Source organism: Mytilus trossulus, chromosome 7 (assembly GCF_036588685.1).
Source record: "Mytilus trossulus isolate FHL-02 chromosome 7, PNRI_Mtr1.1.1.hap1, whole genome shotgun sequence".
In the NCBI taxonomy this organism is placed as follows: Eukaryota; Metazoa; Mollusca; class Bivalvia; order Mytilida; family Mytilidae; genus Mytilus; species Mytilus trossulus.
Window position 1 is genome coordinate 72,701,384 of NC_086379.1, and position 20,677 is coordinate 72,722,060.

Here is a 20,677-nt window from a genome sequence, read left to right on the forward strand (position 1 = left end):
AGATATCTTATATGAAAATTGTTTATAAGATATCTCATATACTGTATAAGATATCTTATAAACTTTAGAAGATATCTTATAGTATCTAAACTATCTTTTAAATTCTAGGAGATATCTTATATAATATATCTCATATAATATATAAGATATCTCATACAAATGAAATTATATAAAATATCTTATATATTATAGGAGATATCTTATATATTATGGTAGATATCTTATATATTATAGGAGATATCTTATATATTATAGGAGATATATTATCTATTATAGGAGATATCTTATTTAGTTTATAAGATATCTCATAAACTTTATAAGATATTTTATATAGTTTATAAGATATCTTATATAGTTTATAAGATATATCATATAGTTTATTAGATATCTTATAAAGTTTATAAGATATCTTATATAATTTATAAGATATTTCATATAATTTATCAGATATCGTATATAATTGTCTTTATAAAAGATCTCATAAACTATATAAAATATCTTATTAACTATATGAGATATCTTATAAACTGTAAAAGATATCTTATTACCTTTATAAATTATCTTATATAATAATTGTTTATAAGATATCGTATTTAAAAATTGTTTATAAGATATCTTATATAAAAATTGTTTATAAGATATCTCATATACTTTATGATATATCTTATAAACTTGAGAAGATATCTTATAAACTTTAGAAGATATCTTATAAACTTTAGAAGATATCTTATAAAGTATATGAGATATATTATATCCTATGTGAGATATCTTATAAAAATGAAATTATATAAGATATCTTATATATATTAAAGGAGATATCTTATAAAAATGAAATTATATAAGATATCTTATATATATTAAAGGAGATATCTTATAAAAATGAAATTATATAAGATATCTTATATATATTAAAGGAGATATCTTTTATCTATATAAGATATCTTATATATTATAGGAGATTTCTTGAAATTCGAAAAAAAAGTAAATCGGCTTGCCATATTTTATAAACTTATTCATTTAAAACAGATATATAAAATTATTTAAAGCAGGTAAAAGGTGTTCTTATTTAAGATTGATTTTTTTTTTACTAATACGGTATACAAAATTCAAAATTCTGTCCCTAGATTAGACCAAAGACGGTAAAGGGCTTGTTGGTATTTCGCCAAATCTGTATTTAACTCAGTTCATAAGATCGTTTTTGATTGGACAGATGCAAGAACAAACCCAATCAAATCATGTTTTACAGATAGAATATTTCGTGACGTAAATTTCGGATTTTCCCCGTTATATTGCTCAAGACTGGCATTGAAAAAGGTCACCTGAAAAGGTAAAACAAAATGATACAGAAAGTGCATCTCTTTTCAAAATCTAACATAATGTTTAAAAGACTTATTCGATAGTCAAGATTAACTGATATATATTTTTCTGTTTTCAGGTCCTGCAACAAACAAAATCAAGTCAAGGACAAACAGAAAATAGACCGACAATAGTGTTATTTTTGTGTCCTTTAGAACGGTCACCTGTTTGTCATTCTTCAACACTTACGTATGAAATTTCGCAAAATTACGTAAGATATTGTTCGATGGAAATTTATTAAATCGTTTGATTGCCATCTGGCTATTGATGTGTTGATTAGAAATCTGGAGCGACACCTGAATTTTGATTTAAGACATAATATAAGGCATTTTCACACACTAAAGACGTCATGTATCGTGTGAAGACTATTGCTTCTGGTCTCACTAGGCCAGCACTGTATCAATTGAAGTGTCTGCATAACCAAAGATTTGCAGAAGTGACAGGTGTACCATTCAGGAAATATGCTTCAAGTGCACAGACTGAATCGTTTCTCAATGGAAGTTCAGGAAGTTATGTTGAAACGATGTATGAGTCTTGGCAAAAAGACCCGAATAGTGTGCACAAGGTGTGGTTCTATTCTTTAATACAAAATCTTGCAATATTGTGTTTTATATGCCAATCTTGTGTTTGTCTGTATTTTCTTCTTCACAACATAATTTTTGACGTTTCATGTGAATGTAAGTCAAACCTGTGCAAAATTGAGGTTACTCTTAATACAAAACACGAGATTGGCATATTGGAATCGAATACACCTTATCAATATGTGGAAATTCACGCAGGTTGAACTATTGACTTCACACAACAATCACTTTTTCATTGTGGCGTCAAATATTTCAAGTCATGACCTCAAATTTAACAGGTATTTTTGTGATGTCCAGTAACGTTCGGACAAATAGAGATAAGGTGTATTGTTTTCTGAATTCATTAATGTATTGATTACAACTTTTTAAACAGTTTTTGGTTTGATATTTAAGGTGGTACCCAACACTTTCACTAAAACTAATTTGGCTCGTTTAATTTTCATAAAATTATTGTCAAAAAATATAATAAAATCAAAAATTTTGAACCAACCAATTTGTCAGAAAAATTACACAGTCACTGGTTACATAGCAGTTTGACTAACACCAATTTTGATCATTGAGAAGCTCAATATTCATTTTTCATCACAACGTTTAGGTGACTTTACAGAGTTATCTCCCTGTAGTGTTAGGTACCACCTTACAAGAAAACAACTTTAGTTTCATTGTATATTGATCGTCCAAAGTCGATAGTCTTGATGATAGTGAACAACAAACACAGCAAAAATAATACCGAAGATTTCCATATAACTTACATTTTCCATTTGTTTAATAGTTTAAAGATTATTTTGTAAAAATAGTTGCCTGACTGTATAACATAAAAAATGTCATGGATGTAGAGCATACTGAATCAGGGGCATATATAGCTAGTTACAAATTATTTAATAGCATGCACCACGTTTTTATGTTATTTCAAATAAACAGAATTATTTTTACAATCATTCCTTATAATTTAATTCTAATACCATTTTAAGGAATAAATCATGAAAAAAAATGTTGATGACGACAGCTGATAAACAAAATTATCTTTGCCAAGCAGCTAAACGAAATTTTATGTTTATAAATGAACAATAATCTTTATTTGATATAAATACCAAGTTATATCCAACATGTCCAAATATTGAATATTAATGCATACATGAAATTAACCAAAAAATGACAATACAGGACATGTACATGTATTTAAATAACATTATTTAAGGAATGACTGTAAAACATTTTCTGTCCATGAAGAAATAACATAAAAAATGTGGTGCACACTGAAGAATGCTTGTTTACAACGGTTTATTTTTAGTGTGCACCATATCTTTTATGTTATTTCGAATAGGCAGAAAAAATATTAGTCATTTCTTATAATTTAATTCTTAATTCCATTTTAAACTGAAGTAAATCATGAAAAAACGTTGATGACATCGCGGTCACATGACAAAATCATGTCTATGGGCTGATATATATATATGAGAAACATGTACATGTAATGATGTATAATGAAATTACAAATAATAATTATAATACCTGATTTGGGGTACAATATACACATAAGTTGAGAATACTACACATTTATTAGGATCTTCCTAAACATTTAACATGCTTAAATTGTTATTTTTATATAAAATAATATGTATTTTATTTTAATATACACAAATGTTATAAGCATATTGAATGTACATGAAATATAACATTTTTAGGTTTAGGAGGGAATAAGTTTTGTATGGATTTAATTTTGGTTTTAATGTACTCTGATTTGAAGAGTTTATGTACATTGTACATTTATTTTCTGAAGAAGAAAATGTTAAAACTGTGTTGCATAAATACACTTGAAAAATGTACGATGTACATTGTACATACATGTATAATTCATACAAAACTGGTGCATTTGTGTATAATTCCATCAAATTATACCTTTGTTTAATGATACATGTAAGTGTGACTGTTTGTGTAGAATGCATTATTTGACAAAAAAGTTCTTTTGATAACATAAATTAATGGTTGTTTTAACATTAGACATATATCCTTCTTAAAATAGGTTTTCATTGTATAAATGTACATTGTATGTATTAACCTGACCAAACCAGTGTTTAAATTCCATATTCATTCACATTGATCATTCTATAAGAGGAAATGCTATAAGGTCTGTAATATACAGTATGTAAGGTGGCTCAGACTTTGACTGTTATAAAATTGAGAATGAAAATGGAGAATGTGTCAAAGAGACAACAACTCAACCATAGAACAGACAATAGCAGAAGGTCACCAACAGGTCTTCAATGCAGCAAGAAATTCCCGCATCCGTAGGGATCATTCAGGTGCCCCTAAACAAATATATATACTAGTTCAGTGATAATGAATTGATTATGATAGTTATTTTATCATGTCATGATTCAATTTAATGGGGAAGATAGAAGCAGTTTTCAGAGGTACATTTGACCATGTCTTTGTTGTTTTTTTTTTTTTTTTTTATCATTACTGGTTTTGGGGTGAAAGGTTTGATAAACATGATAACTAAGATTAAGGCTTCTAGGAATTTCAAAATGAGATGATGCTTTTTGTTGGGTACAGTATAAAATGGTCAGATTTTTGTTGAGCCTGCAACTTTTGTTGTAGAAAGCTCGACATAGTGATAGTGATCTGGCGGTGTTACATGTAGCTAACTTTTAAAAAGCTTTATATTTTAAAAGGCGGAAGACCTGGATGCTTCATACTTTGTATATAGATGCCTCATGTTATGAAGTTTCTGTCAATCACATGTCAAATGTCCTTGACCTCATTTTCATAGTTCAGTGACCATTTGAAAAAAAAGTTTGGATTTTTTGTAATGTTGAATTCTCTCTTATTATAAGTAATAGGATAATTATATTTAGTATGTGTGTACCTTGCAAGGTCCTCATGCCCGTCAGAAAGTTTTCACTTGACCTCGACCTTATTTCATGGATCAATCAAGGTTAAGTTTCGGTGGTCAAGTCCATATCTCAGATACTATAAGCAATAGGGCTAGTAAATTCGGTGTATGGAAGGATTGTAAGGTGTACATGTCCAACTAACAGGTGTCATCTGACCTTGACCTCATTTTCATGGTTCAGTGGTTATAGTTAAGTTTCTGTGTTTTGGTCTGTTTTTCTCATACTTTATGCAATAGGTCTACTATATTTGTTGTAGGGAATGACTGTAGGGTGTACATGTCTAGCAGGCAGATGTCATTTGACCTTGACCTCATTTTCATGGTTAAGTGGTCAAAGTTAAGTTTTTGAGTTTTGGTCTTTTTACCTAATACTATATGTCATAGGTCAACTATATTTGGTGTATGGAAATATTTTATGATCTATATGTCAGTCGCACAGGTTTTATTTGATCTCCACCAGACCTGCCAACTTTTGAAAATCTCCATGGGGGATTTAGCACGCGACAAGATTTTTAAGGGTTACAATTTTAGCGACTTTTCTGTGAGCATTGTTTTTTACTCCTAAAATAGTCTAAGTCCTCTTCTTTTTTCTTTTGGTATACAAATGATGAGCTTGTAGGCCTTGGTTACTTTTATTTGCATGATTCTTGTACTATTAAATTATGAAATTGACAAAATAACTGAGGAATAGAGAAAATGGCATTAAAAATAAAGGATTCAAAGTAGAGACCCCCCCCCCCTTTCCCCCCTCCAAAGACCTTCTCATCTATGAACCTTGACTCAAAACACCTAAAACTACATGTCCTAAAGTAAGAAGGATGAAGACATATTTTGATTTAGTCTTACCCATGGTCTTTATATCAGTATCAATGAGAAAATGGATTAAATTTGAGTTATCTTTCTTTGTATTCAGAGGTGCTCTTACCTGCGGAGGCTTATACAGTAACACAGTAGAAGTGTACACAAAATAGCGTGATTTTAGATCAACAGACACACGATGTCTGCTTTCAAAAATTAAACAAATTTTAAGATAAACGAAAGGTTGTCTGACCAAATTTATACAATTTAATTTTGAGGATTATTACGACCCACTAGGTAATCTGATTACATACAACCACTAATTATGACACCTGTTGTGACTGTTGATTAGCGTAGGGTCATTAACTTGTCTTAATATGTCCCCAGGTAAAATTATTGATTTTTTAAAATTGATCTGAAAAACTTCAAAATTGGTAAACAATATTTTTTTGGGGTATTTTTGTTGAAAATCGGGATTTTGACTAATTTTTCAATCCCGATATCAGGATTCGGGTTGAAGGGGTAAAAATCGGGATGATACCGCGAAAATCGGGATAGTTGGCAGGTCTGCTCCACCTTATTTTCACGGTTCATTGCTCAGTGTTTAGTTTTAATACGACCGCAAAATTTGAAAAAAATTTCGTCATATATTGCTATCACGTTGGCATCGTCGTCCGAATACTTTTAGTTTTCGCACTCTAACTTTAGTAAAAGTGAATAGAAATCTATGAAATTTTAAAACAAGGTTTATGGCCACAAAAAAAGGTTGGGATTGATTTTGGGAGTTTTGGTTTCAACAGTTTAGGAATTATGGGCCAAAAAGGGACCCAAATAAGCATTTTTCTTGGTTTTGGCACTATAACTTTAGTTTAAGTAAATAGAAATCTATGAAATTTTAACACAAGGTTTATGACCACAAAAGAAAGGTTGGGATTGATTTTGGGAGTTTTGGTTTCAACAGTTTAGGAATTAGGGGCCAAAAAGGGACCCAAATAAGCATTTTTCTTGGTTTTTGCACCATAACTTTAGTATAAGTAAATAGAAATCTATCAAATTTAAACACAAGGTTTATGACCATAAAAGGAAGGTTGGTATTGATTTTTGGAGTTTTGGTCCCAACAGTTTAGGAATAAAGGGCCTAAAGGGTCCAAAATTAAACTTTGTTTGATTTCATCAAAAATTGAATAATTGGGGTTCTTTGATATGCCGAATCTAACTGTGTATGTAGATTCTTAATTTGTGGTCCCGTTTTCAAATTGGTCTACATTAAGGTCCAAAGGGTCCAAAATTAAACTTGGTTTGATTTCATCAAAAATTGAATAATTGGGGTTCTTTGATATGCCAAATCTAACTGTGTATGTAGATTCTTAATTTTTGGTCCTGTTTTAAAATTGGTCTACATTAAAGTCCAAAGGGTCCAAAATTAAACTAAGTTTGATTTTAACAAAAATTGAATTCTTGGGCCTCTTTGATATGCTGAATCTAAACATGTACTTAGATTTTTGATTATGGGCCCAGTTTTCAAGTTGGTCCAAATCAGGATCCAAAATTATTATATTAAGTATTGTGCAATAGCAAGAAATTTTCAATTGCACAGTATTCAGCAATAGTAAGAAATCTTCAATTGCACAGTATTGTGCAATAGCAAATATTTTCAATTGCACAGTACTGCACAATAGCAAGAAATATCTAATTGCATCATATTGTGCAATAGCAAGAAATTCCAATTGGATTTCAATTGGAGTTATCTTTCTTTGTCCAGAATAGTAGTTGAATCAACTTAAATCATTGTTTTATACAATATACAATGTATATTCACTTTTACTACCAACTGATAGATTAAAACAATCTTTACCATTCAGTGATAACAAGCACTTTTTTTACATTTTAATATTTTATGATGTATTTAAATGAGTAGTTATTGTTGCAAACTTCATCAGAAATTTGAATTGAGATCAGTTTTGAAATAAGGGAAAGGGGGATGTGAAAAAAAAATTGGGGGGTCAATTTTTTTCATTTCAGATTTCATAAATAAAAAGAAAATTTCTTCAAACATTTTTTTGAGAGGATTAATATTCAACAGCATAGTGAATTGCTCAAAGGCAAAATTTTTTTGTTTGTTCATTAGACCACATTCATTGTCTGTGTCAGAATCCTATGCTGTGTCAACTATTTAATCATAATCCAAATTTAGAGCTGAATCCAGCTTGAATGTTGTGTCCATACTTGCCCCAACCTTTCAGGGTTCAACCTCTGCGGTCGTATAAAGCTGCTCCCTGCGGAGCATCTGGTTGTGTTTTGGTCTATTTTTTATACGACCGCAAATTTTGAAAAAAATTTCGTCGTATATTGCTATCACGTTGGCGTCGTCGTCGTCGTCGTCCGAATACTTTTAGTTTTCGCACTCTAACTTTAGTAAAAGTGAATAGAAATCTATGAAATTTTAACACAAGGTTTATGACCATTAAAGGAAGGCTGGTATTGATTTTGGGAGTTTTGGTCCCAATATTTTAGGAATTAGGGGCCAAAAAGGGCCCAAATAAGCATTTTCTTGGTTTTCGCACTATAACTTTAGTTTAAGTTAATAGAAATCTATGAAATTTTGACACAAGGTTTATGACCACAAAAGAAAGGTTGGGATTGATTTTGGGAGTTTTGGTTTCAACAGTTTAGGAATTAGGGGCCAAAAAGGGACCCAAATAAGCATTTTTCTTGGTTTTCGCACCATAGCGTTAGTATAAGTAAATAGAAATCTATGAAATTTAAACACAAGGTTTATGACTATAAAAGGAAGGTTGGTATTGATTTTGGGAGTTTTGGTCCCAACAGTTAAGGAAAAAGGGGCCCAAAGGGTCCAAAATTAAACTTTGTTTTGATTTCATCAAAATTGAATAATTGGGGTTCTTTAATATGCCGAATCTAACTGTGTATGTAGATTCTTAACTTTTGGTCCCGTTTTCAAATTGGTCTACATTAAGGTCCAAAGGGTCCAAAATTAAACTTAGTTTGATTTTAACAAAAATTGAAACCTTGGGGTTCTTTGATATGCTGAATCTAAAAATGTACTTAGATTTTTGATTATTGGCCCAGTTTTCAAGTTGGCCCAAATCGAGGTCCAAAATTAAACATTGTTTGATTTCATCAAAAATTGAATAATTGGAGTTCTTTGATATGCCAAATCAAACTGTGTATGTAGATTCTTAATTTTTGGTCCAGTTTTAAAATTGGTCTAAATTAAAGTGCAAAGGGTCCAAAATTAAACTAAGTTTGATTTTAACAAAAATCAAATTCTTGGGCCTCTTTGATATGCTGAATCTAAACATGTACTTAGATTTTTGATTATGGGCCCAGTTTTCAAGTTGGTCCAAATCAGGATCTAAAATTATTATATTAAGTATTGTGCAATAGCAAGTCTTTTCAATTGCACAGTATTGTGCAATGGCAAGAAATATCTAATTTCACAATATTGTGAAATAGCAATTTTTTTTTTAATTAAGAGTTATCTTTCTTTGTTCAGTAAAGTAAGCAAGAAATATCTGCAAGATTTTTTTTTAATTGGAGTTATCTTTCTTTGTCCAGAATCAATTTAAATCTTTGTTATATACAATATACAATGTATATTCACTTTTTACTACCAACTGATAAATTTAAATTATCTTTACCATTCAGTGATAACAAGCAGTTTTTTTACATCTTAATATTTTATGATGTATTTAAATGAGTAGTAATTGTTGCAAACTCCATTAGAATATTTTAATTGAAATTAGTTTTGGAATAAGGGAAAGGGGGATGTGATTAAAAAATTGGGTTCAATTTTTATCATTTGAAATTTCATAAATAAAAAGAAAATTTCTTCAAACATTTTTTTGAGAGGATTTATATTCAACAGCATAGTGAATTGCTCTAAGAGAAAACAAAAATTTTAAGTTCATTTGAATACATTCATTCTGTGATAGAAACCTATGCTGTGTCAACTATTTAATCACAATCCAAATTTAGAGCGGAATCCAGCTTGAATGTTGTGTCCATACTTGCCCCAATTGTTCAGGGTTCAACCTCTGCGGTCGTATAAAGCTACGCCCTGCGGAGCATCTGGTCTTAAACTATAAGTAACTATATTTTTTGTATGGAAGCATTGTTAGCTGTACATGTCTGACCTTGACCTCATTTTCATGGTTCATTGGTCTTTATCTTTATTGTGTAGTTATCTTGGTTGATGTTACGTTTATGTGACAGTTTTTAATGAAGCTTTAATCTTAGGACTATCAACATAATATCTATGACTAGTAAAGAAGGCGAGACATTTCAGTGTATGTACTCTTGTATTAAATTTCTCTGACTTTTTAGTTGCATATCAATGAAAAGAACCCCTAAACAAGCTTGAATATCAGACCACTTTTTAGATTCTGAAACTCTTTCATTCATAATCATATATTTAAAGTGCAAATCTCTTTCATGTCACTCCGCTTCTCTTTTAATCTAAAAAAACCACAAAAAATATTAGTACATGTACATGTAAAAAGGGGCACAAACAAAAATAAAGTAGGTACTCCAATTGTCAACAGCAAGCACCACATGTCAAGGATTTTTGTCTAGTCTTGATTTTCTCTAATGATTTTTTTTTTATTTTAGGTTGTGTCTTTAACACTTTCCTGTTTCCATTCTCTATTTTGCATGCATGCATGGGATAAACAGATTAATCTTATGTTGTGACTACAGAGATTGCAAAGTAATCTGTTGCTGACATAAAATTTTGGATTATTAACATAATTAGTTGGTTTTCTAATCTTACAACAAATCTTATCATTTCAGTGCTATTGTAACATTTAAACAAGTAACATCACTTTTGTACTCTTCTGATTTTAACACTTTTTTTTCACTTTTGTAAAATAAAAGATCAAAACTGATAACACACTGATTTATTTTAAAGTCCTGGAAAGCATATTTTGAAGGCCAGGAGTTTGTCAGACCACCATCTTTAGGAGGAGGTGTTCCTTCACTCTCTTCATTCTCAAGTAAAGATATCAAAGACAATCTGGAAGTTGGCAAACTAATAGAAGCTTATCAGGTAATGACCTTATTCAAGTCGTTGTCAGATAACCATTTGTCTCTCTTAAAACCAAGAAAAAATTATTTCTGAAACAATACATGTATATACCTACACATACTTTATCAAACTGATGACTAAGGAACAAGACTTATTGCTATTCTTCATCTAAAAGTCAAGAGTGAGGCCTTCAACACAGATCAAAAGCTAAATGTGTCAATGAAAGTTTAAGATACAAAATTCTAAGTTAGGAATCAACATGTTTAAAATATTTGCAGTACCCAATCTTTTTTATGAAGTAAATACCATAAACATGTAAGAGAAATTGATGTTAGTACGCCAATGCTTACAGTAAAATACTCAGTAAGTCATAACAAATAATGAACCGGGACACAGCAATGACCAATGTCATTAAAAAGTGTTCAGAGGGTGTCAGCTGAATTTTTTTTTCAATTGCTTAACAAGGAATGGTCGCCTGTAAAGAACCAATATCCCAAGAGGAAGTTTTTAAAACTATCTCGTTGCTCTTATTAAGATTGATCGTTGCTTGCTCAATGTCTAAAATGTTATTTCATGCATATTTAGGATGAGGACATCATCTGGGTGTATCAAATGTTATATAATATAATATTTACGAAATCAAAAGTAGAAATTTTTTAACTATCAACAGATTGATCATTCTAGATTCACATAAAATTTTCCTTGATATTTTTGATACATGCTGTTAGTTTTACATGTTTATTTATTTATTATATTGTTTAACTATTTGTCTGTTACTGTGATATATAATAACAAAGAATATACTCAACATGAATGATAATAATGTATAAAGTGATTTTTTATGATGTGTTTTATGTAATAATTGTTTACAGGAAAAGACAGCAGTGTGCAGTATACCAAATGCCAAGTTAATAAATAGTAAAAATAATCAAATACTGAAAATTAGTGCTGCAATGTTTTCTAATTGAAATATCAAATGGATTAATTTAAAAAGATGATGATGATACATTTTTTTAATTTATTTTTTTTAAAGTTTAAAAAAGGGAGATAACTCAAATTTGTTTCTATAAAACAAGTTTATAGCATACAAGTTTCCTAGGTTTTTTTTAAAACTTTCCTGCCATTAAAACATTAGCAGTGATGAACGTTTTGGTTTTAAATTGCACTTATCAAGAAAAAGTTGATCTGTGAAGAACTTGGTTGTAAAAATTTTGCCTAAAAGTGTGAGCCATATAGGGCTATACTCTACACTAGTGTATTATCTGTTCTGTGTGATGCTGATTAATCTTTTATCTACAGGTCACACTATTATGCCCATGCTTGCTGTGGTTATGGTTTTAATGTTAAACATGAAAATACCTCCTATGTAATCCTACAAAAACTTGCAATAAATACTTTTGTTTTAATTCAGTCATATTTGAATTGTACACAAATTTGATTTATTTGAGTTGTATTGAGGTATAGAGGTAGCTGTGTGCAATTAGAATTCTAGTGAAAGTCATGAAGTTTTGTTCAATATACATACTGTAAATTCAGAAGTTATCGTGAAAAATGCAACAGGGTTATTATCGCAATAATTATAAATCGCATTTTAAATTTTTATATGAATCAAACAGGATTTTTCTGAATATCGCGGATTGAAATCGCATTTTAGTCTAAAATGACAAAATTGCATTAATTTCTGAATTTACAGTTTATGTACAGTCACTGTGTTTTACATTTATTATGATAGGCTGGGTTTTCTATTCCACACTGAAAATATACTGTACACTTTCTCATTATTTCTAGATAAGAACAAACCAGAAAAACAAAACATAGGCCTGAGTATTTTTGTGGATTATAGGATGTTATTTTGAGGCTTTAGGCTCCATAAGTCTTCTTTGCATCAAGTCAGATATTTTCAAAATAGATTCATAATTCCTTTTATGGAACAAAAAATAATCATTATTGGATATGAAAATGAGTTTACTGGTGTACATGCCTGGCTGACAGGGGTCATTTAAAGTTTAAAAAGCCTCACTTTCAGAAATCAGTGATTCAGTTTTGATGATGAAGTTAAATTTTTATTTCGTTAATGTAATAAAACCTCTATTAGATCTGTAAAACTTGCATACAGCTATTTCTTAATGAGCTAACTAACGTTTCTGGCACAGAGCGTCAGAGGTCATGGAGAGTTATGTCTATTTCTTGAGAAAGCTAACAAACATTATATCTACCACAGAGAAGAGGTCACAATATTGCAACACTGGATCCCTTGGGTCTACTGGATGCAGATTTAGATCCAGAAATCCCTAAAGAGCTATTACTGAGTAGTTATCACTGGGGTAGGTAGATACTGGGTAGTATATACATACCTAAGTCCCAGTGCAGCAAGGTCAAATAAAACAAGTGTGTGGTTACAGTTTAATGTTAAGGAAGTAACTTTATCTGAAAGTTGGCAATGTTAATGATAATAATTCAAATGTACTTATAAAAAGGTATGCAAAATTATATTTTTTATCAAAAACAAAATAAGTCATGTTAGTAAAGGATAACTGGAACCACATATTGTTTTATTTGGCTTTACTGTGGTATTGTAGTGGGCTGCTGTTGGTACGTACTTTTAGCCCATATGAAACCATTGGGTCTTTTTCTGTAAATTTGATATCTATATGTATACAAACAAATAATCTGTGTTAGAACTTTTTCTATTGGTATGTTTGTGTCAAATTCAGAACTGTAAAAATGAAGGAATGTTTATTTGTTTGTTTATAAATGGATGTCAGATTTGATATTATATAAAACGGTGACATTCATGGAAACCTGTTTAAGCCCACCTTCCACTTTGTTAACCTATCTGGAAGAACCTTCTAAAACTCATTCTCCAAAGGCAGCTTAGACCAGGTTTACATTATTTGCTGTGAATCAGTTAGTTACTAATTTTAGTATTTATTTATTGTAGATATTGACAGAATCATTAAATTTGGTCATGTGTGATCTTGTATGCCACTTTACTCATGGCTTTTGTTGATGCATCCCATCTGTTCATACAGTATATATACACCCTTTATCATGACTGTCAGTCACATCAGCTGTTCTGCGCCAAACATACACAACCTTACTGACATACAAATCCATTTTCAATAGTATTCAACTCATATTTCAATTTCTAAAAAAGTAACTGGATAGCATGGCTTTCATTCAGTTATTTTTTTTGCTGATATATATTTGAATGTTTTAGATTTTTTTGTTCTTTTTATTAACCTTTTGAACTTGCTTGTAAACCTTAATGGATAAAAACTGGTAACACCCCTATACCCAAGCACACATATGACCAACATTTTATGAGCACATTTTCAGGATATTTTGAAATGTTGAATTTTTAAACAAAAATTAATTTTTGGAGTTGTGTGAACTGTTTGTAGGCACGTGGGCATACTATCGCCAAACTTGACCCACTAGAAATCAGTACTGCTAATTTGGATGAGAAAACTGAGTTATCTCCGTCTATATTTAATTTTGGTAAGATACGTGTAGGTGATGCATGGTGGCGTGTTTGTCAGTTTTGCTTGCACTGCTTTTCATTCTCACTATTTAATCCACATGCTAAGTTTCTTTTTAATTTAATACATAACAAAGTAAGAAGATTAATAAATTGTTGAACTTTACTTCTATCACAATTCTCTCCAATGACTTTTCTTCAGTTTAGAGTTGTTCCCTTCATGAAAAATAATCCCGTTTAAAGCATTTTAATTATGAAATTATTTACAAGCATAGTGATATTGTTTGTTATGATAAAGTTAATCATAAGTAAATAAAGTTTTAACAAATTATCAGATATTTTTTAAATAGATTGTTAATGAAGAGAGCAAACTTTTTTAACACAAAATAAACAATATCTTGTTTTGCATTGCAAATTTTAAAGATTTAAAATTCATTTTAAATGTTGAAGAATAGTTATTGCTGCGAAACATATGATTTTTTTTATGTGCTTTATAATTTGATATAAAAAAAGATGTAATATAAGCAAATAAAATTCAGAATAAATTATTAAGTTTAATTACATCATAACATGGGAAATCAGCTCATTCTGTGTATACAGTGTAACATCAGTGCCAGATAAAGCTCACTCCTTTTATCACTAACAAAAAGTAGTTGGTCTTAAGTACACATATTAAAGCAGGAGGAGGGACAGGGTAAATGGTTGAAAATAAGCCTTGTACTATTTATGAAATATACATGCACTTGACCTTGTTCCTTCTTTGTAATGGAGGTTACGTTATGATCAACAGTATACCATTTTGGTTGTTAATTGTTGTACATAATGTAAAGTCTCATTGTAATGTTGATGATTTCCAAGAAAAAGTAAAACTGTTCATTTCACACAATATTAATCCTATTATTTCAGTCCTCTGATGTTAAATAAAAGGGTTTTCATGGAATATGTAGCAATATTATTATAGAATATAGGTCTTTCTATTTATTTTCCCATTCTATGAAAAAGCCAATTGTCAATGCAATAAATATTATAACTTATCAATGGATTGAAGTATGGAAAAATATTCAACTAAGGACCCAACAACACTGAGACAGTGACACACATGCATGAATTAATGTGTTGTTTGGACATTTGTTAGAAATTTTCTATAAAGTGTTTTCTAAATGCTTATTCGAATATTAAATTTTGGACTGAAATTTTTCTTGAATATATCATCATATTTATATTATAAAGGGGGGAAGATTCTTTGTTTGAATTTGACATCAATATTAAGGTCAAAGTTTAAATGCTCTTCACATTAGGCAGCAACCATTTGATTTTCGGGGGGGGGGGGGGGGGGGGGGGGACTATGTTGAACAAAAAAAAAGTTTGATTCCAGTTTTTGGAGAGAAAAAAATTTGTTTGTTTCACCCTCAGCTGCCACTATATTTAATGCTAAAATTGAAAGAAAAAAAATGTTTTCAACTTGTCGCCAAAAAAATAGATTGTCTTTCAAAAAATTGTCCAGAAAAAAATCCATAGCCCCCCCCCCCCAGAAATTCAAATGGTTGCTGCCTTATTTATTTTGTCTGTTCTAATATTGTTATAGTACTGAGTAAGTAAATAAGTGATCACACAATGTTTTCTAAATTCTATGCATGCATGCAGATAGATCATATGAATATCACACACTTTTTTTAATACTTTTCTAGATATACAGCAGAAAGTTCTGATAACATTAACCTGTGTTTATAATGCTTTCAATAGCCAAACATAATGATGAGAATTATTTATTTTCTGTATATGGCCCATTTTCTATATAAATGTCATACTATGTGATTCCCTCTGTGATGTCCTGTAAAGTTTCTTTATTCTTTTCTTGCTGTGATTTTATGTATAATATACATTATATTATATAATAGTGAAAGCTTAAAAACTTCATAAACTCTTGTGCTTAGAGATGCATTATTTGCTAGCTTCAAAGATATAATGTTAAAACTATTTGTGCACTTTAACAATGTATTGTTAAACAACCAATAAATTCAAATGAAAACAAAATTTGGTGTGAAATTAAGTTTATAAATTGAAAGAATATGAATTAAAAATTTTAAGTCAAGTTAGTTCTGATATGTTCTAAATTTGAACATGCTAAAATCATTGAAGGAATTTATTTGTTTATGTACACAAATGTGAGATGATTTAATTGCAATTTTAGGAAATGTTGCATACTTATAATGCTATCATAAGTGTGTGCTTTTATTTTAGCATTTTCTCAATAATACATGTAAAAACATTTCATATAACAAAAAAACTTTGGACGAAGGGGGAGGGTATACATGAAGTATCATTTCTCAGAGATTCTAAAATTTATAAACATTCATTTTTATTCTGTCTTCATATTCATCTGTAAAATAATTCATATAATAGTGTTTTGGATATGTTGAAATTATACTTTAATAAAGAAATGAATGTTTTCTTAGATTTCTAAATATACAGTATACTAATGCCCCTTTTGTTTATTTATAATTGATTATTTGTTTTAAAGTTGTAACATAAAATAAATGTTTAAACTAGTGAAAAATTAATTCCTGCATCATGTAGCAGAATAATTTGAACATTCCTTTTCATTGTTTTGTATAATAGTTTGACCATTTCTGTACCATTGTTTTGTATTATAAATTATAAATATATATAATGAGTGTGTGTATGACTGTCCTCTTATTGATACTCTGTAATATATTTTATATAGAGGAGAGTGATTTGGAGAGAAAATTTACCCTGCCAACAACAACCTACATTGGAGGGAGTGAAACAGAAAAACCACTCAAGGATATCATTGAGAGGTTGAAGGTAACTCATCACTACCTACATACATAGATTACTAAGTACACTAATGAGATGCTTCAGGTTAACAATTTGACATTGTAAACATCAGTTTTTTTCTTTGTGCCCTTTGTCAAAACTCACCAGTTGATTACTGCAAAAGTTTATTGTTTTACACATTGTTACTTGCACATTTACAACATATTGGGTAGATGTGATTTGTCAGTGTAACCATATATTTGGAGTCAAAGATTCACAAAGTCATAAATGATGACGGAAATATTTTTAAAAGTTTTACAAGGCCTTACAAAATCAGAAAACAAGTTTAGAAATGTTTCCAATAGTAAAATGTAAAGCAAACACTGGTACAACAAGTCTTCATATGGAAACATACGAATCTGACGTTGCTGTATATTTTGTCAAAGAGAAATACAGGCAGTTATTATTACCATTCCAAAATATAAGGGTCTTAGTGGAAGTAATATAGTAACTCTTTTCAACATTGAAAAACAGGTATGCTTTGAACCTGTCTCCTAAGTGGCATCAACTTTAAAAATGTTTAGCTATCATGTTGGACAGAATTAATTATAAATGTACTCAATTAAGTATCCACCCTTGTTATGTAAATTCATAACCAGTAGGGTGAAGTGAAAGAATCTGTATGCATGACATATATTTAAATTATTTATCTATCAATCAACTGAGATTAAGGAGTAACCAAACACTAATGTTTTCAGGAAGTTTATTGCGGCCATATTGGAATAGAGTTAATGCATCTGAATAATAAGGAACAGATTGACTGGATCAAAAAGAAGTTTGAAACACCTGGTATTGTGAGGCTTACCAAAGAGGAGAAAAATACAGTATTAGCAAGACTGCTCAGATCTCAAAAGTTAGTATTGGTTAAGTCTGAGAATTCAGTCAGATGGTTACATCTATAGTGATCACAATTGAACCTTCAACAATGAATGAGTCCCAACGCCATAAACTTTTTTCGTCGGTCATTATACTTTGAAGTATTTCATCATTACAAGAAAAGTTATGAATCATAGATAAAATGTCAGTTTAAAATGTGTATTAATGCAAATAGTCCGGCGGCTACAAGCATATTTCAGACGAATTGTGCACATCCTGTTACAAGCATGAAATTTGGCATAGACCTTCCTCAACTATTACTCTTTTATTTCAGATAGGGAGGCATTTGAAAAAAATGTCTCACTTCCGGTAAAATCCAAAATGGCGGACGTCATACTTAAATCAGCCCAATATCGAAGGCTAGCGTGTAAAAATGTGTTATTATCATGCTACTATCTTAATATTTGGTACAGACCTTTGTTTTTTTACTACTTTTGGATAAATTAAATAGATTAGATGTCTTCAGAAACCCCACTTCCGGTTGAAATTCAATATGGCTGACATTGTACTTAAATAAGCTTATTTTTTAGGGAGGGTAACTGAAATGTGTTTTAACGTATTGCTACTATCATTACATTGTGTATGAACCTTTCTTTGGTGTTTCTGATGGATACAATGCATAAGACATATGTCTTAAAAACCCTTTTTATACGACCGCAAATTTTGAAAAAATTTTCGTCGTATATTGCTATCACGTTGGCGTCGTCGTCGTCGTCGTCCGAATACTTTCAGTTTTCGCACTCTAACTTTAATAAAAGTGAATAGAAATATATGAAATTTTAACACAAGGTTTATGACCATAAAAGGAAGGTTGGTATTGATTTTGGGAGTTTTGGTCCCAACATTTTAGGAATTAGGGGCCAAAAAGGGCCCAAATAAGCATTTTCTTGGTTTTCGCACTATAACTTTAGTTTAAGTTAACAGAAATCTATGAAATTTTGACACAAGGTTTATGACCACAAAAGAAAGGTTGGGATTGATTTTGGGAGTTTTGGTTACAACAGTTTAGGAATTAGGGGCCAAAAAAAGGGCCCTAATAAGCATTATTCTTGGTTTTCGCACAATAACTATAGTTTAAGTAAATAGAAATCAATCAAATTTAAACACGATGTTATGACCACAAAAGGAAGGTTGGTATTGATTTTGGGAGTTTAGTTCTCAACAGTTTAGGAATTAGGGGCCAAAAAGGGACCCAAATAAGCATTTTTCTTGGTTTTCACACCATAACGTTAGTATAAGTAAATAGAAATCTATGAAATTTAAACACAAGGTTTATGACCATAAAAGGAAGGTTGGTATTGATTTTGGGAGTTTTGATCCCAATAGTTTAGGAAAAAGGGGCCCAAAGGGTCCAAAATTATTATACGACCGCAAATTTTGAAAAAATTTTCGTCGTATATTGCTATCACGTTGGCGTCGTCGACGTCCGAATACTTTCAGTTTTCGCACTCTAACTTTAATAAAAGTGAATAGAAATCTATGAAATTTTAACACAAGGTTTATGACCATAAAAGGAAGGTTGGTATTGATTTTGGGAGTTTTGGTCCCAACATTTTAGGAATAAGGGGCCAAAAAGGGCCCAAATAAGCATTTTCTTGGTTTTCGCGCTATAACTTAAGTTTAAGTTAATAGAAATCTATGAAATTTTGACACAAGGTTTATGACCTCAAAAGAAAGGTTGGGATTGATTTTGGGAGTTTTGGTTTCAACAGTTTAGGAATTAGGGGCCAAAAAGGGGCCAAAAAAGCATTATTCTTGGTTTTCGCACAATAACTTTAGTTTAAGTTAATAGAAATCAATGAAATTTAAACACAATGTTAATGACCACAAAAGGAAGGTTGGTATTGATTTTGGGAGTTAAGGTCCCAACAGTTTAGGAATTAAGGGCCAAAAAGGGACCCAAATAAGCATTTTTCTTGGTTTTCGCACCATAACTTTAGTATAAGTGAATAGAAATCTATGAGATTTAAACACAAGGTTTATGAATATAAAAGGAAGGTTGGTATTGATTTTGGGAGTTTTGGTCCTAACAGTTAAGGAAAAAGGGGCCCAAAGGGTCCAAAATTAAACTTTGTTTGATTTCATCAAGAATTGAATAATTGGGGTTCTTTGATATGCGGAATCTAACTGTGTATGTAGATTCTTAATTTTTGGTCCCATTTTCAAATTGGTCTACATTAAGGTCCAAAGGGTCCAAAATTAAACTTAGTTTGATTTTGTCAAAAAATTAATCGGTTGGTTCTTTGATATGCTGAATCTAAAAATGTATTTAGATTCTTGATTATTGGCCCAGTTTTCAAGTTGGTCCAAATCGGGGTCCAAAATTAAACTTTGTTTGATTTCATTAAAATTGAATAAATGGGGTTCTTTGATATGCCAAATCTAACTGTGTATGTAGATTCTTCATTTTTGGTCCTGTTTTCAAATTGGTCTACATTAAAGTCCAAAGGGTCCAAAATTAAACTTAGTTTGATTTTAACAAAAATTGAAATCTTGGGGTTCTTTGATATGCTGAATCCAAACTTGTACTTAGATTTTTGATTATGGGCCCAGTTTTCAAGTTGGTCAAAATCAGGATCTAAAATATTATATTAAGTATTGTGCAATAGCAAGTCTTTTCAATTGCACAGTATTGCACAATGGCAAGAAATATCTAATTGCACAATATTGTGAAATAGCAATATTTTTTTTTTAATTAGAGTTATCTTTCTTTGTCCAGAATAGTAAGCAAGAAATATCTAATTGCACAATATTGTGAAATAGCAATATTTTTTTTTAATTGGAGTTATCTTTCTTTGTCCAGA

General features: G+C 30.4%; 1 protein-coding gene across 3 annotated transcripts in view; it reads left to right on the plus strand.

The window, feature by feature from the left end:
- The first annotated feature begins 1,200 nt into the window (after positions 1–1,200).
- The window catches only part of LOC134725755 (2-oxoglutarate dehydrogenase complex component E1-like), a 46,335-nt gene continuing 26,858 nt past the window's right edge, over positions 1,201–20,677 (plus strand). For 2 of the 3 annotated variants that reach the window (XM_063589874.1, XM_063589876.1), the window contains exons 1-6: positions 1,201–1,327; positions 1,436–1,921; positions 10,562–10,699; positions 12,900–13,002; positions 16,885–16,985; positions 17,696–17,850. In XM_063589874.1, the coding sequence (XP_063445944.1) occupies positions 1,706–1,921; positions 10,562–10,699; positions 12,900–13,002; positions 16,885–16,985; positions 17,696–17,850 (713 nt within the window). In that variant the 5' untranslated portion in view covers positions 1,201–1,327; positions 1,436–1,705. Of the gene's footprint in view, positions 1,328–1,435; positions 1,922–10,561; positions 10,700–12,899; positions 13,003–14,082; positions 14,180–16,884; positions 16,986–17,695; positions 17,851–20,677 lie in introns of all 3 variants that reach the window. The other variant, XM_063589875.1, reaches the window with a different exon arrangement.